The sequence below is a fragment of the Podarcis erhardii genome, assembly GCF_964252035.2.
Source record: "Podarcis erhardii genome assembly, chromosome: 8".
Lineage (NCBI taxonomy): Eukaryota > Metazoa > Chordata > Lepidosauria > Squamata > Lacertidae > Podarcis > Podarcis erhardii.
This window is the reverse complement of record NC_138499.1, coordinates 30592521-30618408: the sequence shown is the minus strand read 5'-3', so window position 1 is coordinate 30618408 and position 25888 is coordinate 30592521. Positions and strand designations below refer to the sequence as shown.

The following is a 25888-nucleotide window of genomic DNA, read 5'->3' as shown; positions in this document are numbered from 1 at the left end:
GCGCGCTCGCCCGCCATGTTCGCCGAGATGAACCGCAGGACCTTGGCGTTCCGGGGGGGCGGCCTGGTCAGCGCGGCCGCCGCCGCCGCCGCTGTTGCGGGAGGCGGCGTCCCGACGGCTAACGGGGGCGGCGGCGGCGGCGGCGCGAGCGAGGCCTGGGTCCGCCAGGAGGCCGAGCAGCTGAACGGCCAGGGGGTGGAGGAGGAAGTGGAGCTGGAGACGGTGGAGTTCGATGTGCCTGAGCTGGAGGCCACGGACGCCGCCGGGAAGGACCTCCTGCTCTTGCCCACCACCCCTCCGAACTCGGTGGGCGCCGACGCGCCGGTCGCTGCTGCCGCCGCCGCCGCCCCGGTGGGCCCCATGTTCGCCGAGAGGAACCGCCGGACCTTGGCCTTCCGCGGCGGGGGCTCGGCATCGGCGAACAATGGCTGCGAGGGGGCGGCCTGGCCGCGGCGGCCGTTGAACGGGCGGGGGGCCGGCGGCGGCGGCGAGGAGGAGGACCTGGAGCTGGTGGGCGTGCTGGAGGGGAAAGACCTGGTGCAGGACGGGGGGTCGCTGAGCGACAGCAGCGAGGACGAGGAGGACGGCGAGGGGGGCAGCCTGGGCGATGGCAGCGGCGCCGAGGGCGGCAGCTGCAGCAGCAGCAGGCGGTCCGGGGGAGACGAGGCGGAGGTCAGCAGCGTGGGCGCGGGGGAGGGGGAAAGCATCCAGCACTTCCCGCTGGCGGCCCGGCCCAAGTCCCTCCTGCAGAAGCTGCACGTCTCCTTCCAGAGCGCCTGGCTCAAGGAGTTCCCGTGGCTGCAGTACTGCCAGCAGACCGGACTCGTGTCCTGTGCCTGGTGCGCCGCCTCCACGAACACCTCCGCGGACGGCGGCGGAGGGCACGACGAGCTCTGCAAGGGCACTCGCAACTACAAGCGCGCCCTGCTTCTCAGGCACCACATCTCCACCGAGCACCGCCTCAACGAGCCTGTCACTGCTGAGCAGGTCAGTTGAATCAGGGCAGGGGGGAGAGCAGTGTGTTCGACGGGGGGCGGCGGCTGATGTGGGGGTCAGGGCTGGGGGGGCAATCTCTCCTTTGGGGAGTCTCGTGCGAGGCAGTGTGCCCACGTGTGCGAGCTGCTTTAAATGGATTCTCCTCTCCCCTATAGCCTGGGTTTGAGGGCACATTGTACTCTGTTCACCTTCTGTCTCCAGTAAGCAGATTATTCTGCCTTCTGTTTTCAAGCTGACTTGTCTGTTAGTTTTGTTTAGAAGCTTTACCGACTGCCACATAACCTTTTAACATTGTGAGCTGCCATAATGTTGTACCTTGTATAATAGCTTCCTGTATGGTAATTACTTGTTTCTCCAATCTATTTCTCCAATGTAAAAGATGGGGAAGACACAAGTAAGGTTCACCTGGAAGGCAGTAATCTCTGCAGTTGATCCCTGTGCAAATGTAAAGTGCACATTTGTCTTTGTACCACCACATCGGCCCTGGATCAAGATGCATATATGATGCTTTAACACAGAGCGCCCTATGCTTCAAAAACACAAATAACCACAGTTGGAAAAATCTGTAAATGATACTGAAATTTATTTATTGCATTATATCCCACCTTTTTCTCCAAGGAGCTCAATATGATGTACATTGTTCTTTCTGTCCTCATTTAATCCCCACAACAACCCTGTGAAGTAGGTTAGGCTGAGAGGCAGTGACTGGCTCATGGTCACTTAGTGAGCTTCATGGCAGAGTGGGGATTTCAACCCTGGTCCCCCAGATCCTAGTGTAACACTGACCACTACACCACACTAGGTCTAATTGTCTGAAATGAAACTTTGAAGAGTTCTTAGAGTTTTGTGAAAGGTGTAATTCACCCCCACACAAAGACAGCAGATAGTTTATAAATAGTTCTGAAGGATGTTTTGAGTGGCTTTCATTATCTTCAGTGCAATGGTTATGTGTAGAATATTGATGAAACCAAGTGAGTTGCGTAGAAGCTTTTTGCAGGTTTGCAATATTACATTAATTGTTTAGCCTACTCCAATAGGAATATTCTGTATTCCTAGATACTATCAAACTTTAGAAATTCCCTCAGCTTTCCGGATGTAAAACTGATACTGAAATCAGTTGCACATGACACTTTTGCATCTGCAAACCTGGATATAGATGATTAAATATCTACATAGTATGTTTGGTTCTACATTTATTAAAATAGTGGTGAAGTAGAATTTTTTACATTTCTAGGAATTCAGAATAGCATTTCTAGTTTCATAAAAATAATTTAAGATTGGTTAGGAGAATCAGCTAAGGGATATGTGAATGAAACAGATGCCCATGTACATCTGAATCATGCGGTCATCTGATGGTTGTGCACATTCAAAGTCCCGTTATTAGACGGGACTGGAGCTAGCTTATGGCTAGTGACTTGGCCTAAGGCAAGGGTAGGAGCCCCAGGGCCTCCAGATTTTGTTGCTCCCAGTCAGTATGACTAGTAGAATGGAAGTTAAACAGCCCAGCAATCAATGTCTGAAGGCCCACAGGTCTTCCATTCCTGGCATAAGACAGCACAAGGATCTTCATAACTGAGAAACTGAAATTGGCCATGTGGAAGACAGTGTTCAAATTTATGGCAGTTCCCCTAAAACTTGCGTGCATATTACAGAATATATGTAATTACAACAGTCTTTTCCCACCATTCCATGTCTTGGTGTGAGTGTGCCTCTTACCTCATTTGGGTTAGTAGGGCAGTACTAGAGAGGCTGGAATGGGTATAGGGCCTGTGCATAGGCAGGCTCCAAAACATTCTCATCTGGGGGCCCCATAAATAGACTTTCACCCTAAGCATGGTAGGCCAGCACCTCCCCCCCCCAAAAAAAAATCACTGGTATGTTCTTGCCTCCTTGCCAGAACCAGTGAGTGCTGGACAGATGAGCTGCATCTGACCTTTATCAACACACTCCTGCCTCTTCTCTTCTGGACCAGTTGCAATTGAAGAGGGAGCTGGGGAATGGGCAGCACATTACCTGTTGTTGACAGGTGCTGGGAATGGAGGTGGTTGTTGTGTCTGCCCCCCCCCCCCCAATTGGTGGAGAGATGGGAGGGAGAAATAGAGGAAGCAATACTGGCAGTTCCTTTACAACTCCAGTCTCAGGATTAGGGCAGGGAAATCTCTGTACAGGTGCCTAGGAGGTAATTTATGAAGCAGAATGTAGACACCTCTGCTTTCCTGAGCTTGGAGCTGGAAATAAGGATTGTTTTCACTGCGTTTGTGCTTTGTTTTTGAAGATGCTTTCCTCAGAACAGTACAATATTTGGTACTTAAGGGGCAAGGTAATAGTAATGATGATTGGCTTTGAAGGCCAGCTTAAATTTGTGACCTTCTCTATTGACTTCTGTCTTCGTGTGCTACATGTTCCTACTGCTTTTAGCATGGATAGTCACTTAGGCTTTAAGCACTATTGAATAAATGCCTTTTCAATTTTATAAACTTCTAGGTTTTCCTGCTTGAAACTTTTGTGCTGGAAAAAGGACAGTATGCCTTTCAAACACCCAGAGCTTGGTTTGGTGCTTTCTATGCACTGTGCATCTTTTCAGTCTTTTAACTATAGAATTCTTCCCTGTGATTAAAGGAAAGGAAATATTCACTAGTGGCTGTATTTGTATCAACTTGCTGAAAAACTGTTTCTTAATGAATAGAGTGTTGGAGACTAGTGAAAGCAATGTGTCCTACAGAGTGTGTCCTTAAACATTAGCATTTCAATAGTTAACGTATTCTAATTTCTTTATAACAGCTATTGTATTTCAGCACTGAGATAGTGGTGGGTAACAGCTGTAGTTTCAAGTTTACAGGAGTCTCAGATATGGGAAGTCATTGTTCTGATTCCTTCTAAATGACTTGAATACATTTTGCTTGGGAGATATTTTCCATAAGTCTTATATCTCTTTCTTTCTATTTGAACTTTAGTGGTTATATTTTTCCCCGTAGGTAGCATATCTGGGAAGCCTAACAAATAATTTCCCCCTCAAAGTAAAACACGAGCAGCTCCAATTAGTGTAGTTCTTGCTTTCCTTATTCCATACTTAATTATGTAAAATGCAGAAGTTTTCCTCATAGCCATGCCAGTTGGGCTGATGGGAGTTGTACTCCAAGGCATTGTGAGGGCAACAGATTGAGAAAGCTGGTTTAGACTCATGCAGTGGAGTATATGGGGTATAATATTTTAAATAGGCACAGGAAGCTGATCTCTCTTCAGTTTAAGGATCCCGAAAATAGATGTAGGGCGTTAGTCTCCAAATCTCTTGGGCTTGTGTCTGAAGATCTGTTTGAGAATTAGGTTGTTAAGCTAATTAAAATCCTCCCGTTTGCACATCTTATATTTCACCTTACATTTCACAGACATTTGAGGGAGCAGCAGTATAAAATAGCAATCTTGATTTTCTTGTAGAATGTATGGAATCCATTCACTTGTTTCCCTTTGTCAAATGTCTAGGTAAAAACTTTGCCTTGTCTAGAAAAGGTGATGTGTGATTATCACAACAGCACATTACAAAGAAAATTTCATTATGCTTTTTTTTAATGGTGATTTTCAGTTATGACAAGTAGGATTTCTGTTCTCTTTCCAGTGTAGCACTTGGAAAAGCGCATGGCACACTTCTGCCTGAATATGTAGGCTTTGTGCTCAGCAGGAGCTAAAGTTCTTTAACTTGAAAACTAAATGATCTTCAGCTTCTGTTACTATCATCTTTGCTTCTAAATTTCTAGTGCCTTGGGTTCATGAAGCTGTGTGTTTAGTTAGCTTAGTGTAAAGAACAGACCCAACCCCTTCCCTGTCCATGCATTGTAAACCACTTCAGAAATCGGACACACAATAACAACAATACTTGTGAAATTGCTTGGGTGAAATCCAGTGTTGCATGGATGAACTTTCCCTTCCTCCTCTCTAGCCTGCACACACAGCAGCCCTTCCTGCTCTGGAGAGTCCCCAATTCTGTATTAGTTTTGTGGGGCAGCAGGGGAGAGAAATGGCAAGTCCTATTGCTGTGGGCAGTATCCAGAGAAAACCTCCCTCTCCTTCCCCCCATGCATTCTCCAGATCTATTCTGGAGTATTGGGGGAACTCCCAGAACACATTTGGGTGTGCATGGAGAGGAGAAGGAGAGGAAGTTTCATCGTGCAGCCAGAAATTCTATGGCTAATGAAACTTTGTTGGATACCATCCTCTGTTTGCAGACTGACAATTAAATGTTGACCTTTGGGTACACTAAACATAGCTGTGTTTTATTTAATTATCTATTCTATTCTATTCTATTCTATTCTATTCTATTCTATTGTCATCCATCATTAAATATTTCCTGACTGGTTTACAAAAAAAAAAAAAATTAAACTACAATATAAAATATTTAAAAATGTCAGTAATAAATAAAATACAGCAAAAAACCCCAACCCCAGTTTTCTAGCCCAAATATGACTGAGTCACAAGGCTTGTTAGTGGCTGGAAAGCAGAGGTGTGGTATATTTATACCCTGTGCATTTCTAATGAAATTGTACACCTATGTTTTAATATTTTCTATTTTTTATGTAGATGTCTTGGCATACATATCTGGAGAGGTGCAGTGGGGTGTAGCTATCCTGTTTAGCTGAAATTCTAGGGCTCCAGTCTTGTAATTTGTCTCTTGGAAGTAAGCACCATTGAACTTACTGGGACTTGCCTCCAAGACATGTATAGGATTGTGATGTAAGTAACTGTATCACATATTAAAAAGTTAAAATGTAAACTGTAGTGGTCAACAGTGTGGGATAACGGCTAACTTCAGAAATAAAAAATAGATTTTTTTAAAATTAAAAATGTGGAAATCACAGCTGAAGACCAGCACTGACATGAAATTATTTATATTGTTTCTGTATATTTGGGTGTGAAGAAAATATTTCAAAATCTGCCATAGTTTTAAGTGTCAGCTCTTTGCTGGGATTGAAAATAATCCCATCAGCCTTGTTGACTGTTTACCTTTTTCTTTTTAAAACGTATGTTGACTTGAGGATTCTGTATGAAAAGGAGCATTTTGTCTTGGAGGGAAAGACTGGTAGAATAGGTTGCAACTTTTTATAGAAAAATATTAAGTACAATCAGAGTTAGAAATCCACCAGGTGCATTTTGTGACTGGAGCAGGTCTAACTGACCACGTGGAGATCTCTGGACGCCAGATGACATCTCCATCTGGCTGGCCTCTCCAGCTTTCTTAAGCAGGTAAACAGAAGAGCTTATTTATTGTATTTATATCCCACCTTTTTCTCTAAGGAGTGCATGGTTTAAACCCTCCCCCCAGTTAATCTGTACAACAACCCTGTGAGGTAGGTTAAGAGGCTGTGACTGGCCAAAGGTCACCCAGTGAGCTTCATGACTGAGTGGGGATTTGAATCCTAAGCTCCCATGTCTTAGTCCAGCACTTTAATCACTACACCCCCCTGGCTTCCTAGGGTACTACTGCTATGGGGCAGCTATATAAATTAAACAAAATGTCACTTAGAAGGATCTGAAATACTTTTTTAGAAGCTTGAATTTGTTTTATTCTGTATTGTTTGATTTGATGTTTTAATGTGTTGTAAACCGCTTTGAGATTTTTGCTTTAAAATATAAAGTGGTATAGAAATGAAAGGAATAATAATAATAAATTTCATTGCATGAAAAAATGGTACCTAGACATTCCATTGTGGCAACTGTAACCTAGAGTTAAGGTGCCATCTTGAATTTCTAACCCTGCTACCAATTATAGATTTGTACCTTGCCTTTCAATTGATTAAGTTGCATAAGAAATGAACAAATGTAGGTCAGCTTGGAGAAGAAATGAGTAAATATAGGTCTTCCCAAGACCATAGGATTAGGCAGTAAATGGTAGCTCAGCGGTTTTGGCTTGCTGTTGATTTGTCTGCACATTACCCTAGTACCACTGCCTCGCTGATGTGGGGTTCCAGGGCACAGCCCTTCAATGGCTGTGCTCGTTTGTCTCTGGTCAGGGACAGAGGGTGGCACTTGGGGGGGGGGACTGTCGTTGCGCCACTCCTTGGTGTGTGGAGTGCCGCAGGGTGCGATACTCTCCCCGATGCTTTTCAACATCTTTATGTGCCCCCTCACACAGTTGTTTAGGTTTTTTTCCAGCAAGTTGATACAAATCAACCACCAGTGAATATTTCCAGCTGTGGTTGGATGGTTACATGGGAGCCAGTTGAAGTTAAATCCTTCGAAAACAGAGGTCCTTTGGCTGGGTCAGGACGATATGGGATTGAGGGGCCAACTCCCATCTCCTGCTGGGGCGCAATTAGTGCCAGGGCCGTCTGTTAAGAGTTTGGGTGTAATCTTTGACACCTCCCTTTCTATGGAGGCGCAGGTTGCAGCTATAACAAAGGCGGCATTTTTTCATCTCTGCCAAGCTAAGCGGTTGGCTCCTTACCTCTCTTGCCCTGACCTAGCCACTGTGATCCACACGACGGTCACCTCCAGGCTTGATTATTGTAACTCACTCTATGTGGGGCTGCCCTTGAGACAGACCCAGAAACTCCAGCAGGTGCAGAATGCCACGGCGAGACTCCTTGCGGGGTCCTTGCCACGGGATCACATTCACCCGGTGCTATACCAGCTGCACTGGCTGCCGGTGGAGTACAGGATCAGGTTTAAGGTGCTGGATTTAACCTTTAAAGCCCTATACGGCCTAGGACCCTTGTACCTATGCGAACGCCTCTCCTGGTATAGTCATACCTCGGGTTGCAAACGTGATCCGTGCGGGAGGCGCGTTCGCAACCCGCAATGCTGCGCATGCGCGTGATGCGATTCGGCGCTTCTGCACATGCACGTGACATCATTTTGCGCTTCTGCACATGCATGAGCACCGAAACCCAGAAGTAACCCATTCTGGTACTTCCGGATTCGGCGCAGTCCGCAACCCGAAAATGCACAACCCACAGCGTTCATAACCTGAGGTATGGCTGTATGTCCCACAGAGGACCTTACAGTCTTCAAATAAAAACATCTTGGAGATCCCGGGCCACAGAGAGGTTAGGCTGGCCTTGACCAGAGCCAGGGCTTTTTCTGCCGTGGCCCCGATCTGCTGGAACGTTCTGTCACAAGAGACTAGGGCCCTGCAGGACTTGACATCTTTCTGCAGGGCCTGCAAGATGGAGCTGTTCTGCCAGGCCTTTGGCCAAGGCACAGTCTGACCCCCCCTCTCCTTCTGTAATCCTCATAGGACCCTAACACAATGGTTGCCAATAATTTGATTCTGAATTGATTTTAGAATGTATTTTAATTAATTGACTATGTGATTTTATGTACACTGTGCTATTTCTACTTGTTGTTAGCCGCTCTGAGCCTGGCTTTGACCGGAGAGGGCGGGATACAAATAAAAATTTATAACTACTACTACTACTACTACTACTACTACTTACTGCTTGCTAGATTCTTACAAAGAATTCTGGTATTGGGCAGTCTTTTGGTAATTGATACAAGTCCAGACATGAGTTGACAATTTGGGATGTCCTGAGCGGTCTTGTTATTCACCATTAGGCTTGCCTGCATCTTCACTAGTTAGCATTCATTATAGTTCAGCATTAGAGCTGTCATGGCATAGTGGTAGTTACTGGTAATCATAGCTTGTTTTAATACAGAGATTGAGCCAGTTTCTAATCCTATTTGGCAGTTGGGCAGGGTTCTGTGCCACTCTTACCACAAGGTATAGTCCGCCCCTTTCCAGGTGCAATCAAGATCTTCTATTGCTCTTCTCGCACCCCACAAATTGGTAATTGGTAACTAAATTTCTAGAAAATACCTTTGGCACATGAGTTTTTAAAGAAGAATTGTTTGGCATGATACTGGTTTAGAATCACTTTTTACAAAGTAACATAGAATTGTAGAGTTGGAAAGGACCTTGAGGATCATAGAGTCCAACCCCCTGCAATGCAGGAATATGCAACTGTCCCATATGGGGATAGTTCTTACATTAATAGTAACTTTTTTCAGGTGCTATATTGACACTGACATCAGGTCTTACTTGTATTTTTGTCGCATGTTCTCCAATATGTATACTGAGATTTTAAAAAAAGAAATAAGGTAATCATAAAGACTTAACGTGAACGATAATGAATAATAAAACCACTAAATATCTATTGCTCAAGCATGGGGCACTTTGGGAACAAGCCAAAGTCAGGTTTTGGTTGCTGAATCCTGAATTAATTGTGCTCCAATTAACAAATGCATTGCTTACATTGTCATACGTTTTCAGCTATATCCTATTACCAGCTGTATCAAGTTATTAGATGATACAGCAGTTACTGTAACTGGGTTCATATCCCAGCCTCTGGCTTTATACCCATATATCAACATGGGTTTGTGTTGCTAGAGCAACCACCAACTTCTGGTGTGTAGAGCTGCTGCACAGGACAGATTAGGCTAAAAGTGTGCATGACAAAGGTGAAATTGATGTAGCATTTTGCAGCAACTAACAGTTGCCTTCAGGTGAGTATCAAAGGCGTATGTGTGTGCTACTGTTACTCTCCCCCCCCCCCCGCCCCAGTCCTCTTTCTGCCTAGGATACAAAGAGTTCTAGCCCCATTGCTTTTGAGGGAGTGTTAGTTGATACCCATAATTGTGTTAACTGAGATTATTGGTTTGGTAGGCAAAGACAGTGGAATCATCTATACTTTTTCTGGGTGTGTAACTTGTGCAAGGAAGAAAGGCACCACTGACTATTAATTTGTGGGATGGAGGATGAGGGTGAGAGGACCTCCTCTTGTGAGGGGGCTCTGCTGTGTCAGTAAACTCTGAAACAGGCGCACCTTCAACTTTGGATCCACAGGATCAAAAGCTCAACGGATCACTTCAAGGGCTTCATCCTTCGTTACTCTAGCCTGGAGCTAATTTAAAAACAGCAGCACATGTGCACTCTGGCCGCTGTGGGTCAGCAGGGCTTTGGATGTGCCAGTGGAACTGCTGCTCCACTCCTTCCTGGCTCCTTATTATAACTGCTTTGTTAATCAAGATATAAAATTGTCCTATCTATATTTATATAAATATTTCCTCTTCAATTTGTTAGATAGGACTAAGGTGGCAGGCTAGCTAAGAATTCAGCCCATAAATTTTGGAGGAAAGCTTGTGAAAAACCTTGGGTGCAGAGAGAACAGGGAATATATACTTGTTCACTGTGCTAGCTAGGAATGAAGAGAATAGGAGGCTGGGAAGAGATAGGAAAAAATGCTATTGATTTAGAACACCTGGGAATATTGCTCTCCCCCTTTAGTACTGTTAGCTAGCATATGTGAGAATTGCCTTGTTTGTGCAAGTGAATGAGGCTTATGAGAGGCCCATTTTGGGCTCTTCTTGGTGTTCCTGATTTGAATCCATAGTTCCTGGCTTGGAAGGGAAATACTGTAGGCTGTATCATGAGGAGTAAAGAATGGCCAATGGACTTATGCTGGGACTACCTAGAAGTGAAGCAGGGATGAGTAGACACTCCTTGCAGTGTGTGCTTGGCTGAGTTTTATTTCTATAGCAAAGGATTAATCACCTTATTTTGAGGTCATTGGATGAAAGAACTAAGATAATGCTCATGAAATTTGCAGATGACACCAAACTTGGAGGGGTAGCTAACGGTGTTGAATACAGAATTGGGATTCAATATGACCTTAGTAGAGTGAATGGAGAACTGGGCCCAAACCAACAATGTGAATTTCAGTAGGGACAAAAGTAAGGTTCTGCACTTAGGAAGGCAGAAGCAGTAGCACAAATATAAGGTAGGGGGAGACTTGGCTTACTACAGTACATGAGAAAAGGATCTAGGTGTCTTGTGGACCACAAGCTTAACATGAGTCAACAGTGTGATTCAGCAGGAAAAAAAGCTAATGCTGTTCTAGGCTGCATCAACAGAAGTATAGAGTCCAGATCAAGGCAAGTAATAGTCCCTCTTTATTCTGCCTTGGTCACACCACACCTGGAATACCGTGTCCAATTCTGGGCACGACAATTTAAGAAGGATGTTGACAAACTAGAATGTGCAGAGGAGGGCAATCAAGATGATCAAGGGTTCTGGAAACCAAGTCTTCTGAGGAGCTGTTAAAGGAGTTGAGTATGTTTAGCCTGGAAAAGGGGAGACTAAGAGGAGATATGTAGGCCATCTTCAAATAACTAAAGAGCTGTCACATGGTGGAAGATGCAGCAAGCTTTTTTTTCTCCTGCTCTGGAGGGTAGAACTCAAACCAATGGCTTCAAGTTACAAGAAAGGAGATTCCAACTAAACATCAGGAAGAACATTCTGACAGTAAGAGCTGGTGGACTCCCCTTGAGAGGTTGTGGACTCCCCTTCCTTGGAGGCTTTTAAGCAGAGCTTGGATGGCCATCTGTCATGGATGCTTTAGCTGAGATTTCTGCATTGCAGGGGGTTGGACTAGATGACCCTTGGTGGTCCCTTCCAACTCATGATTCTAAGTGCAATTGCATTCTTCAGTGAGGGAACAGTGCCTGTTTCTCCTAAGCAGCTGGAAACAGCATGAGGTTGTATCCTTAATATAGCTTATCTGCTTGTTATCAAAAAGGCATTTCTAATCCAGTTGGTAGTAAAGTTTATCATAGAGTCAAGAAATAATGAGTTGAAATAGTTGAGAATCCTTGATTTGTGTTGGCTGCATGATACCACTTTTTAAGTGTATGTTTTGTTAAACTGAACGATGGGGCGGCTGTGTGCTGAGCACTAAACAAAATACTTATTTAATTGGGAAGTTAGAAATTAAAAAAAAAATAGCCTTATTCATTTGGAACTTAAAACCAAAAAGTCAGTACTTAGATGCTAACTTCTTAATTTCTCCATTCTCAATTACAGGAATCTGAAGTAACATCGGAATTGGCTAATGAGAGAGATTGTGATTACAACATTAGGCCAAATGAGAACTCTTACTGCTATCAACTATTACAAGAACTAAATGAGCAGAGAAAAAAGGGCATTCTTTGTGATGTTCATATTGTAGTGAGTGGAAAGGTCTTCAGGGCTCACAAAAACATCCTGGTTGCAGGCAGCCGTTTCTTCAAGACTCTATATTGCTTTACAAACAAAGAAAGCCGTAACCAAACCACTGTTACCTACTTAGATGTTGTTGCTGTTCAAGGCTTCTCTGTCATCTTGGACTTCCTATATTCTGGCAACCTTGTGCTTACAAGCCAGAATGCAATTGAAGTAATGTCAGTGGCCAGCTACCTTCAAATGACAGAGGTTGTCCAATCCTGTCGCAATTTTATCAAAGATGCCTTAAATATAAGTATAAAATCAGAAGCCCCAGAAGCTGTCGTTGTGGATTACAATAGAAGGTCTGTTAGCAGGGATGGATTGTCTTCAAGGGATCAGAAAGTTGCTAGTTTTTGGGCCACACGAAATCTTACTAACTTGGCAAGCAGTATAAAAACTGAAAATGATGGCTACTGCATAGATGAGAGCCAATCTGAAAATTACCAAATGCATGATTGGGTCCAGGACAGCTCACCTGAAACGGCTGAAAATGAATCTCAAGGTGAGGGAAAGGTGTTTGTATGGAATGATATGAGCTCACAGGGACAATCGCTTCAAGAACCTGGAAAAGCAAGAAGGAAAAACCAAACTGCTAAAAGGTTTGTTTACAATATACCACCCAATAATGAAGAAACATTAGAAGAATGTGCAGCTACTCAATCATCGGTCCAATATCCAGAAGAAGACTTGCAGTTTATCAAAGAAGAAGCAGGTAAATACTAGTACCATAGTTATCCTAAGCACCATGGTTTGTTATATTCATTGACTTGTCGTAAGTCTGTTTAGAACAACCTCTCAACGTGGAGTAAAATGTGCTGTCTGGGTGTAAACTTGTTCCTCTATAACACACTTTTCCAATTTAGGCTAGTTTAATTTTAAAATTAGATTTACTTTATTGTAGCAACCACTTTGTTCTGTGTCTTAGAAGTGATACATTTAAGGTAGTGGTGCCAAGGACTCTTAAATAATGCTTCCTTTGCTGTGCTGCTCTGAGACACGAGCCTTTTATAAGTAAAAGCGGGAATAGCAGTTGGTTTTATAATTTGATTTAAAATGGGCCAACCCTTAAAGGGAGATGGTGGGGCAACCTGACTTTCCAGTGCCACAAAAGGTGTAGATGTTGTTTGCTTCTGAAAGGCTGCTTCCTTTCATAGTTGCCCACTGCTTCAACGTTCTTAAGTCACATAGGTAATTATTTTATATTGGTTATTAAATTTGTTTTTCCAAGATGACATATTTAAGGAGAAATTACTGGATAGGCATCTTAACACCATTTCTGTGTTTTAAATTATAATAATGGTGAAGATTTTGACTTAATGACATGACCAAGATTGTGGATGCAGCAATTTTAAATGTTCTAGCTTTCCAGTCCTATTGTGTTTGCACTTTGTTCTGAATAGGCTACTATTTCATCATATGGGTTCCTGGCATTATAGCTCCTGACAGGGTTCACATTACCACCAAAGACCTTTTTATCTGCTGGGGTGCGGCAGGCTTTTTCTTAAATATGTATTTTTCATTTTTTCGCCAATTAGAACCAGTTTCTAAGAAGTAACTTTTGGCTCATGTTAGCATGTTCATTGATTTGGTGTATATTTCTGCATTAGACCAGTTACTTTCATGTCCTACAGAAGATGGAAGGGTCTGAAACACTCAGGAGTACATTGTTTTATATAACAATTATCAGGAAGCATTTGGAGCAGTGGAGTAGAAAAATCTGTAGAAAAGTTTCCAGTATCTTTTTCTCATGCAAAAAGTTATGTGTTATAAATTCATTAGTAACATTGATTCTCTGTCAGTTGCAAGTCCAGTACAGTGGTACCTTGGTTCTCGAACTTAATCCATTTTGGGAGTCCATTCGATTCCCAAAACTGTTCGAAAACAAAGCCGCGGCTTCCAATTGGCTTCAGGAGCTTCCTGCACTCAAGTGGAAGCCACGTCTGACATTTGGTTTCTGAAAAACATTCGCAAACCAGAACACTTACAAGTTTATGGCATTGGGAGCCAAGCTTTTCGAGTACCAAGGTACCACTGAATTAGGCAAGCTCCCCAGTTCAACATTAAACATGCTAAATTAGAATAATTCTCTGGGGCCAGAGTGGGGAACCTTGGGCCACAGGGACAAATGCAGCCTTCCAGGTCTCTGTATGTAGCTCTTGAGTCTCTGCCCAGCCACACCCCTCATTCACCCTGCTTCTCACCTTCTGTAAATGTTCTTGCCTAGCTTGCATGAGTCCTTGCACTCTGATAATGCTTCTTCCTTGTCTAGATGGAGGATATGTAAGTCTGTTGAAACTAGCCTATTAGCCATCTGATATAGAATCATAGAATCATAGAGTTGGAAGAGATCACAAGGGCCATCGAGTCCAACCCCCTGCCAAGCAGGAAACACCATCAGAGCACTCCTGACATATGGTTGTCAAGCCTCTGCTTAAAGACCTCCAAAGAAGGAGACTCCACCACACTCCTTGGCAGCAAATTCCACTGTCGAACAGCTCTTACTGTCAGGAAGTTCTTCCTAATGTTTAGGTGGAATCTTCTTTCTTGTAGTTTGGAACCATTGCTCCGTGTCCGCTTCTCTGGAGCAGCAGAAAACAACCTTTCTCCCTCCTCTATGTGACATCCTTTGATATATTTGAACATGGCTATCATATCACCCCTTAAACTCCTCTTCTCCAGGCTAAACATGCCCAGCTCCCTTATATCTTGCAATGATCTCTAGAGCTCATGTGAAATCTTCCCTGAGCCAGGTTTTTCTGTCTTACAAAGAGCTTTTAAGGCAAAGCTTTCCAAACTGTCCTGAAACGTTAAGTGTGTTGGCTGCACTGTCATGCAAATGCTCCCCGCCCTCCTCCTTGGGCTGGAAAGGGGTTAGTTAACCTCCAATTTGCTAGTAACACTGAATTACTGTGCTACAAAATGATGCATGTCTACAACGTGTGTCACCAACGTAAAAGGTTTGGAAAGTTCTGTTTTAAGACCTCTTCCTTGCTTACTGGGCTCTGAGAAGGTCTCACACAGGTAGCGATGGTCGTGTGGGGGTCGTTCTGGCTATAGGCGATTTCGGATTTTCATGCAGTTCCTGGAACCTACCCCCCATGCAAATTGTGAGTCATCTGTACAACACATTTGCTCATATAGTGCTTCTCAGTACACACTCAAAATATTTACTCTTGCTAAATCCTAAGTTGACTTGCCGACTTAACTACATGAGTATATATTCAGGCCATGATACAAACAGTCCTCAAGAATGAGACTACATTCTTCTGTCCCCTTTATGTTGGAGTATGACCTATCAGAATAGTCTATTTGTATAGTATCTGTCAGTAGCTATTTGTAGTATTGCAACAAACCGGTGTTTATTTTGCATGCCTGCAAAATAAAGATGCATTGCCTGCAAAATTAAGATAAAATTAAATCTGTCTGTTTTAAATTTAGTTGTTCAGGCTGATGAAATATTCATAGCCAGAAGGGTTCAGTCGGGTTTTTAGTAGACAGGCATTTGATACCCTACCCATTTTCTATGGCTATTACATGCTGACTTATTTATTCAGACTAATTTTATAACTTTTTTTTTTTTGCAAAATTTTGCTTTTCTTGTTCTGAAAATTGCAAAGCTCATGCAGCTGTGCCTTGAGCGTTCTGTGCATTTAAATGTTTAAATCATTTTCATTTGTACATTCACATGGATATATACAATGATGTAGGTCTTTAAGGGATTCTGTGAGAAAATTAAGCAATTGACATGTAAGATTACTTTCCATGTTGCTATTACTTTTAACTTGAATAATCCATCGTCTTGTACTTTCTTGTTCAGAGATTAGCTTAATATGCAACATCCCATGGTAATATCGGTACCATCATTCTTTCCGTGGTATTTGTCCTTAGGGTAGGTTAAAATGTTTATAGATTCCAGAACACATCAAAAATCTATGAGAAAATTTAAACATCTTTACCCACTGAGCCTGCAAACATTTCCATATCGCCACCAATAGTGACCATAAACTGAATTCTATCAGTGACCACACCTACTGAGGAAAATAATGCCTACTAATCCAGATTTCCAGCATGAAACATGGAGGTGTAGGTTGTTTTTTTTAAAAAAAAATATGTTGAGCACAGGAGACAACTGGTATTTAGAGGAGTAATGGGATCTTGTGTCTCATTCTGCTTTGGAGAAAGTCTGAAACAGTTTCTTCTACTTTTAGTCTTTGTATCTGGTGCAAAATGCAAGTGTTCAGGCAATGGCCATTTTACTCTTGTTCAGTGCACACATGCATTGCTGCAACCCTGAAATGGCTGGGCAAAGGGGTGGGGTGAGGGGGGGCTTGCGTGGGGGGGGCAGGAACTCAACCCCTGCACAAATTGGGGGTTGTCTGTAATTTGTTTTGTTACAAGTGTTTGGTAGCAGTAAGAGAATTGCATTCCATCAGACTTTCTACATATCTTAGCGCACAGAGAGAAGAATTCTTTAGAAGAAGGGAAATAGTAGCATCTCATTTTATATGTGAGAAACCCACACATTTCTTTCCGAAGAAAAATGGGCAGGACAGCGCTGACCTGAAAGCAAGGACTGATCCACAGCTAAAATTTCTGGACACCTACGTTTTCTGGTGTTTCTAAACAGGGATGACCTCTTCTTAACAATTATTAAGCCCTGGCTGGATAATTCCCACTAATATGTATTTTTGTATGAAAACTAATACATAAATTGGCATCTAATTCTGTGGTGGAGAGATGGCAGGGTCAAACCTATGCCAGTTATAGATTTGTGTGGAGATAATGTTGAAGGATGGGTTAAATGATATGAAGACTTGGAATATTTGGACTGTTGGCCTGATACCAGCTGCTGGTGCATTAGTGCCATGTTCATGGCTAGGAATGGATCATCTTGCTAACTTGGGCTGCATTGCCGACACTTTTTCTGTGTAAGACTACTGAACCTATATTGGCTAGTTCCTGTTTGGGTAAATATTCAGTGCTTAGCAAGGAGGTGATGATTGGGGTTGCTGTGATATGCAGGATACAGTTTTGTGAAGTTGGCTTTCAGTTTCAAATGAATTTTATTTTTCTAGGGATCACACTTAGAATGGAGACTCTGTTACTGATTTGTCCAGTTTGCTGCCTAACAGGCTTCTTGGCTAAATTGTTGAAGGCCTTTGTTGAAGGCCTCAGTGATTTAAATATGATATAGAGGATTTCAACAGGCTTAGATTGAACCTCAAAGAATTGATGTCTGCCTGCCATAGCAAACGAGTGTGGTGTTGCATATTGCTGAGTTTCATTTATATAAATGGGGGAGTGTCTGGGGAGACAGGGATGTAAGAATAATGCCTTTGTTATAGGCAGAATGCTACCCGGTCAAGATTTGTATCTTGGACACAATTTCCCTCCTGATGGTTGTGGCTCAAATTAAACCATCTTACCTTGGAAACTTACTGTTCTAAGGAGTTTTTGTTAGCTTTTATAAACAATTTTAGTAGCCTTGTATCTCATCTGGTAAGCCTGTGGGACAGTGAATTTGATGTGGGATATTCACATGATTGCACGGAGATGCTTTCCCCTACATTTGCAGATCCAGGCAGCCCAGTGGCTTACAAGGTGCATACTCATAGTGAAGCAACATAGGTGACAACTGGTGTGCAAACTGCAGGTCATGCACTCCAAAGAGCCAATTTGAAGACCTGTGGTTTCTTCATTGCAAGACAATAAAATACTGTATAGTCAAATTTTTCAGCACATTTTTTATGCTGAAAAAGCCCCCCTCGGCTTATACTCGAGTGAGGGTCCTTTCGGGCTGCTCCTTCCTCCTCCTCCTTTGCCGCTGTTGGTGGTGGCGGAGGAGGAACAAGCAGCCCGAAAGCAGCCCTTTTGGGCTGTTTGTTCTTTCTCCGCTGCTGCTGCTGCCACCACCACCAGGTTTGTGGTGTGGTGAACCGGCTTATACTTGAGTCAATAAGTTTTCCCAGTTTTTTGTGCTAAAATTAGGTACCTCAGCTTATATTCGGGTCGGCTTATACTTGAGTATATACGGTAAATATTTCTGTCACTATTGCGGCAGCAAAGTACCATCTGCTGTAGCTCTTTTAATTATTAAAGAATTGTTGCATCAATCTTGGAAAGGCTAAAATAAATATATTTCAAGTTGGCAGAAACTTTTGATTTATACTGTTTGGGTAAAATCTAGATTTGTAGTATTAATCATTTTTAAAAGTTTAATCAACTAAAAGTGCCTTAATGAATCAGCAGCAGATTTTTTTTAAAATATAAGTACTTATAAAAGCTTTGGATGGCAAGCACCATCTTTAAGAGGCATTATTCCTTCTCAAGGCCAAACTGCATGTGGCATTAACTCTAGAATGCAATAACATGAACATTTTTTATATATAAAAAGTACACTGCTGCAGTAGAGCCTGAGCAGTATTAAGCCATTGAAATTGGTGAACCTAAGACTTAAGTATTGATTTAAGCGGGTCTACTCTTTTAACAGTATTTTCCCACTTGATTTGGTTTACCATTGAATAGAAGTATACTCTATTGTAGTCAATTGTAGTCCCTAGACAGCACCTCAGGATCCTCATGCATGATTGCCATTGGAATGATGTTGCCAGGATGAAAGGGTTAAAATATAGTTGTTACCTACTGCTACTATTTCTTCCTGTCCATACTATAAAGGAAGCCGAGGGCAGGTAAAAATCATCCCAGGGTAGCTTACAATGACAGTTGCAAGCTTAGATTGCTGATAGAAATAGCCGAGGAAAGCAGAGCTAATCCGTTATACAGTATTGAATGTTCCTGGAACAGGCCTCAGTTGCCAGAGACAGTGGAAATCAAACTTGGGACTTTGACTTGTGGAGCATTAGCTTTACCATAGAATTATGCTTTCTGCTCAAGATCTTACTTGTACTGGCCAATAAGTCAAGTAGGTGTGCCTGTGGGAGTAAGAGGATTTCATATATGGTAAGACTTTTATTGACACTAGTAGCAATCAGTGTTAGAAACTGAGATATGAAAGCTAGGAGCTACATGGCACCTTAAATCTAGGTTATGGGCACCATAACAGAGTGTTTCGGCGCACTTTTTTATAACAAGAATGCAAAGCTGAAAATGAATGAACTGCAGATAAAGTCTCATGTTCATTTTTCACATGGTCTAGTCCTCTGAAGACTGCAAAAAACAAAGCCATACTTCCCCTACCCACCCCCCTAATATTCTCATGAGGGTCCCTTCTCCAGTCTTCAGGGCGTGGCTGGAAGTGGGAGGCAGAAAAAGGTCGTCCTTTCCTTCCAGCAGTGGCAGTTTCAGTCTGACATCTTAGATGCAGTACTGCACCCAGAGCTCAGAAACTCCTAACATTAGTGAAATTCTGTGTCTCAAACTGTGCCTAGAGAACAGTGGGAGTTCCGAACGCTGGTGGCAATATGTTAGGGCAGTGGCATATGGAGAGAAGATGCTCCCATGCTGTTGTAGTCTGCTGCATCCTGATTGGTTCTAGGTACATTGACTTCTGAGAGCATTGTGGGAAGCTTACAGTAGCTTGTGGTGAGGGAAGGTATTTACTATAGTGATATTGCTTGGGCTGCAGGTAATGCGGTTAGATCCTGAAATGCAGCTTATTGGGCTGTGCACAAATGACCAGGTACTTTAGCTGAATGCTCAAGTGCACCCCCTTTCCCTTTGCACATTGTGTACAACCATTTTAGTAGGTGTGGCTGTTTATGTCCAAGTTCATCTGTGGAGGCTGAGTTTCACTTATCTCCCAGGATGAATTAGTTTCAGTTGCAGATCTACTATCTGTTTGCTGCTTGGATTTTCTCTTGAATATGGTAGGTGGGTTGTTCCTGCCATATTTTAGATCCTTTTTGATAGCACCTCTTCTGCTATCAGCTTTGGGGGAGAAATGTTGGGTAAATGCAGGTCCTTCCGAAACTGTTACTACTTCCTCACTTGCTACAATTTTTGTGAGTCTTTATTTTATTTGATTGCCTGTATGCAACCTGGCATGCCTTTGGGAGGAAGATCAGCATGAAAACGTAACAAATGAAAAGCTATAGGGAGTTCTTTGTCCTTGCAACCCTACCATAAAAAATGGATTGTGGAAAGTCACTTTGGTTTTGTTTTTCATCAATCTGTGCTTGCCTGCCACAATATTGTGGCAGTACAGGATGTCAGGCTGTTCCTCTGAGCGGGTAAAGAAATCTGTCTAGCCACTGACAGTGACGTACAGTTTGTTTCACTACCCACCCACCTTCACCTGTTGCAGGGTTTGCACTCAGGCTTAGCTAAATGCCAGTGCATGACCACTGTGCCTGTGCAGCAGTATACAAGTCTCACGACTTCACAGTGGCTTCTGCCAAAGATAGAATTTTTAAAAAATGTCTTCATTTAAAATAATATCTACCATTCTTTACAGGCTACTGTATAGATAAAGTAATCGTGTGTACTTAATATTTTTTATATAATTTTCTCCTATAACATCTTTCAACAGGTACCTCAAATGATTTCAAGTTTGGAATGTTTCCTGGTATCTCAAGTGATTTCAAGTTTGGATTGTTACCAGGTTCTTCAAACGATTTCAAGTATGGCTTGTTGCCTGAATCCTGGCCAAAAGAAACCTGGGAAAATGGCAAGTATTAAGTATCTATGCAATTACTCTTCTTATATTTGTGATTTCTAACTTTCACCAGGAAGCAAAATAACTGTCTTACTACAGTGGTGCCCTGGGTTACATACACTTCAGGTTACAGACTCCGCTAACCCAGAAATAGTACATCGGGTTAAGAACTTTGCTTCAGGTTGAGAACAGAAATCGCACAATGGCGGTGCGGCGGCAGTGGGAGGCCCCATTAGCTAAAGTGGTGCTTCAGGTTAAGAACAGTTTCAGGTTAAGAACAGACCTCCGGAGTGAATTAAGTACTTAACCCAAGGTACCACTGTATTAGCTTTCTCATAAACTATTTGCTCATAGACAGTATGTATGATACTTAGGAACTTTTTTCTGTCTGTTGATGAACTTCAATGTTGCTTTAATCTTGTTCTCCATTTGAAGTCACTAGGTGGCACTGGTGACCACCAGCTCTGAAATATGGTCTCTCACAATAATATTTGGGAGTAGTCACCGCTTGCAGAAACAGCTAACACTTGCAGTAATAACTGATTAATAGTGAAAGAGCAGATAGAGATGGCCAGTGGTGAGTAGAAAGGTTTCAGTCTCTGCCCAGACAAGTGAGACATTGGGGATGCAGATCTGCCCTTGCTTATAGGATCTGAGATGGAGCAATGGTGAGCTTGGAGACTACATGCCTGTGTGTTGTGCCCCTATGTATGTGGTATGCATGTGTAATGCTGCTCTCAGGCTGAATTGGTCAGCCATGTCTGATATACATATTCCATTCAGTTTTTAGGAAGGTGCAGGTAAAGCCCAAGAGAAGAGCATTGCATTGGTATTCTTTCATCTGATATGCAAGCCAGAACTAAAACAGGGTCAACAGATATTATTAAGTCTCCAAGTTCATAGAATTGTAGAGTTGGAAGTGACCCTGAGGGTCATCTAGTCCAACCCCCTGCAAGGCAGGAATCTTGGCTAAAGCATCCATGAGAGATGGCCATGCATTATTTGCTTAAAAACTTCCAAGGAAGGAGAGTCCACAACCTCTGGAAGGAGTCTGTTCCATTGTCAAACACCTCTTACTGTCAGAAAGTTCTTCCTGATGTTTAGTTGGAATCCCCTTTCTTGTAACTTGAAGCCATTAGTTCCAGTGCAGGAGAAAACCTGCTTGTTCACTCTTGTGACAGCCCTTGAGATATTTGAAGATGGCTATCATATCTCCTCCCAGTCTCTTTTCCAGGTTAAACATACTCAACTCCTTCAACCGCTCCTCATAAGGTTTGGTTTCCAGAACTCTTGATCATCTTGATTCCCCTCCTCTGCACATTCTAGTTTGTCAACATCCTTCTTAAATTGTCGTGCCCAGAACTGGACACAGTATTCCAGGTGTGGTGTGATCAAGGCAGAATAAAGTGGGACTATTACTTGCCTTGATGTGGACTCTATACTTCTGTTGATGCAGCCTAGAATAGCATTAGGTTTTTTTTGCTGCTGCATCACACTGATGACTCACGTTAATCTTGTGGTCCACTAAGACCCCTAGATCCTTTTCACATGTACTGCTGCTAGTAAGCCATGTGTCACCCACCTTATCTTTGTGCACCTGGTTATTCCTGCCTAAGTGCAGAACCTTACATTTGTCCCTACTGAAATTCATTTTGTTAGTTTCTGCCCAGTTTTCCAACCTGTTGTCATCTTGAATCTTGATTCTGTCTTCAGCAGCATTAGCTACCCCCTCCGAGTTTGGTGTCATCTGCAAATATGATGAGCATCCTTTCAATTCCTTCATCCGAGTCATTTATAAAGACGTTGAACAACAACAGGCCCAGGACAGAACCCCGTGACACCTCACTTGCCCTTTTTTTCCAGGTTCATAAGGAATCATTAATGAGCACTCTTTGGGTTCAGTCTGTCAACCAGCTAGAAATCGCCTTAACAGCCCATTTTACCATGATATTCTGTGCAAGAACATCATGGGGGACTTTGTCAGAAATCAAGATATACTATGTCCAAAGCATTCCCTTGATCCATCAAGCCTGTAACACTCTGTATAAGAAAAAGAAATGAGACTCATCTGGTGTGACTTGTTTTTGAGAAACTCATACTGACTCTTAGTAATCAAGTTGGATAAACTCCATCTCCAGTGTCACTGAGGCACCAAAAAAACAAGTGTTGTTATTGCATCCAGAATTGATGGTGGACAAAGAGTGCCTGAAGTGTGAAACTCTTATATTTAGAGAAGGGGGAAGAAGAGAAGAGGCAAAGAAGCTAGAGAGCTCCAGAGAAACCCAACTTTCTACCTAAGGGTAGATATTCAGGCCGAATTTGAGATGGTTCTCTTCTCTGGATAGGTCTTGAAAATTTTTGACCCTGCCTTCTGACTTATTCCTTTCCCATCTGCTCTCCTACAGGAATAATGATAATAATAACCAACTACAAAAGATTTCAGTAACATCTGCATATTGGTCATGAAGCACCTTTTGTGTGTTGCTATATTATTGGTTGATATTTGTATGGTCACCATGTCTTTTTTCTTGTATATGATTCTTCTGTGTTTATAGGGCTGTCTTCAACTAGATGTACCCTGGGAAGACATGTTGAATCAGTGGACATGACCAACTGCTAAGTGTCAAATTGCTACTTATTAAATTTGTTTGTGTTTGGATTTTTAGGTGACTCTTCTTTAATCATGAACAAACTGAAGTGTCCCCACTGTAACTACGTAGCCAAATACAGAAGAACACTAAAGAGACATTTGCTCATTCATACAGGAGTGAGATCTTTCAGCTGTGACATTTGTGGAAAGCTATTTACTCGTAGAGAACATGTAAAAAGGCATTCCTTGGTATGTAACAGCTTTAAATTACTATAGTGAACTGTTGAGGAGAGCTTGGTGTGGTGGATAATAATTTTTCCTTGTCTATAATTCTTCAATCTAATGTGTTTAACAGTGTAATCCTAACCATATCTACTCAAAAGCAAGTTCTGTTGAATTCAGTGGGGCTTACTCCCCAGTAAATGGGGTTAGGGTTGCAGACTTCTGCCAAATTCACACACAGTTGCAACATTCACTTTCTTAGACCTTGAAGTTTCAGGTCATTGCCCTGTCATAATGTTTTAGAGAGTACTGTCATAGGGTTGTCATGCAGGGCTGGGGAGAGGGAATTGTCTTTCTTCCTCTGCAGCTCTGGGGCTGGAAGGAAGGCTCAGGCTTGTGTTACTTGTCTAAAACTGTCTGAGCATTCGCTGTAGTAAGTAATATTGGTGCACACTGGCAATAAGACAGCTAAGCTGTTCTGCTTGTAATAAAATTGTGTTTTAATTACTTGTATTTCCAGAAAGTTGCTTTCTGGTTTTGATACTTTTCTAAATCACTGCCCAGGAATAGCATAGTTAAACATAAACTCTGGATTCAGTAAGGAATAGAAGTGTTTTTGTAGTTTAAGTCAGGTATCTAGTATAACAATGACAATAGCTATTGTAGTTACAGAGGTGACTCTCAACTTACATGAGAGTTATGTTATGGGGATGGTACGCAAAGCCAAAATAATGTACAGTCAAGGCACATTGGGTTCAAAGGTGGGTGAGATTGCCAAAGTCTTTTCCCCATAAACTCTCCCTCTTTAAAATATTTTTTTAAAAAAAAATTCCAGGCACGTAAAGCTGAATGCTTGAATGTTAAATGTTCGTAAGTTGTGAGTTAACTGTACTACAGAAACACTGGTGTATTTCTGACGTCTTGTGAAATTCAACATTTTGGGTCAACTATTAATAGTTCGAGTTCATGCTTTGAAAGAGTTAATACAAAATGTGTGAAACTATAATTTGGATTAATAGCAGTAATCAAAGCAAATTGTGATTGATATGAAACATAAGTGACTTATTGACACTGATTCCTCTTGTGCAGGTTCACAAAAAGGATAAAAAGTACAAATGTATGGTGTGTAAGAAGATTTTCATGCTAGCAGCCAGTGTTGGAATAAGACATGGATCTCGACGTTATGGTGTGTGCGTTGACTGTGCAGATAAATCTCAACCAGGAGGGCAAGAAGGAGTAGACCAGGTACAGGACACAGATTTTCCTAGAGATGAAGAGTTTGAAGAAAATGAAGTGGGGGAGGCTGACGAAGAGCTGCCTGATGATGTAGAAGAACAGAACGACCAGACTCGATGGGACGAATCTGGGGAAGTCTCTGTGCCTTTAGAAGACTGAGGTGGCTTGATCTTCTTAAGATGCTTTATTTGGACGTCACATGGATTGACCATGTTGAATTTTTGGACTGAAGGCTTGGAAACATGGTACAGGCTGGATGGAAGTTATGTTGCTGTGAAAATCGTAGGGTCAAAGCCTTATAGCAAAAAAAGGATTATTAATTTTTTTAAGATATTTGCACAGGACTGTAAAGCATACAGCCATTTGGCTGAATTATAGAGTCCTCACATCTACAGTCAATTATCAAAAGAAATGTATTTTTTATTATTTATAGGATATAGCTATTTGGGTCCTAATCAAGCATAGTAATAACTGTGCTTGTGTTACACATCCATGTGTTCTTTAACACAAATGAAGCAAATTGCAATCTTTGGAGTTGACTCCATTGAGATTCCAATCATAGTTTGTGAACAAAATGCAGCTAATTTGGGCTAGCGGCTCATGTTTCCTGAAAGGGGATTTTGCTGCACCTCCCTTGCCTTCCCCTCAATGGTTTAAATATCAGCATCTTGATGACATGAAGCTAAGTCTTTTAGTTTTGTCAGGATGTGGTTTAGCTGACAAGTCCTGGAGAACTTAATCATTGATATTTAATTTACTGACTTTCTGGTTTTTGATATCTTGAGTTTGCATAAAGCTACTTTTCACCAAAAATACAATAATGACTTAAAGCTACAAGGAGGATTGTGATTGGAATGAAGTAAATTTCTCCTTGTCACTTAAATAACTTTATATTAGACACTTTCTGGCATGGCTACCCATGTTTTAATTTATGTTTTCTTAGCACTATTCCTATTGGCTATCATTTTTATTCACTACTGTATACCTCAGTCCATCACAAAGCATAGAGTCCTAGAATCTGAGGAGTGTCACAGAAGTAAATGTAATTGGCTTTTTCTTCTTTTTTTTTTGGTTTAAATAGTTCAACCCAATTTGTCTGCTTTTGTCTATTTTTGTTATGTGGAAAATTAGACATGAGGCTGTCATTTTTCTTTCTTTTTTTGTGCCCCATTGCTCTTCATTAAAGTGAACACAAAATGAA

General features: G+C 42.1%; 1 protein-coding gene across 1 annotated transcript; it reads left to right on the top strand.

Annotated features, from left to right (window-relative positions):
- ZBTB10 (zinc finger and BTB domain containing 10) lies at positions 1 to 25888 on the top strand. The gene is made up of 5 exons (XM_081874150.1): positions 1 to 987; positions 11846 to 12737; positions 20514 to 20651; positions 23306 to 23478; positions 24541 to 25888. Exons 1-5 carry the CDS (start codon positions 16 to 18, stop codon positions 24844 to 24846), a joined length of 2481 nt encoding a protein of 826 aa, XP_081730276.1. The 5' UTR covers positions 1 to 15; the 3' UTR covers positions 24847 to 25888.

What these genes read in the sequence shown, in the direction of transcription:
- ZBTB10 (XM_081874150.1), top strand. Translation starts at nt 16, where the DNA reads ATGTTCGCCGAGATGAACCGCAGGACCTTGGCGTTCCGGGGGGGCGGC. An exon ending in AGCCTGTCACTGCTGAGCAG is followed by an intron (nt 988 to 11,845) that starts GTCAGTTGAATC and finishes TCTCAATTACAG; the next exon opens with GAATCTGAAGTAACATCGGA. An exon ending in AAAAGAAACCTGGGAAAATG is followed by an intron (nt 20,652 to 23,305) that starts GCAAGTATTAAG and finishes TTGGATTTTTAG; the next exon opens with GTGACTCTTCTTTAATCATG.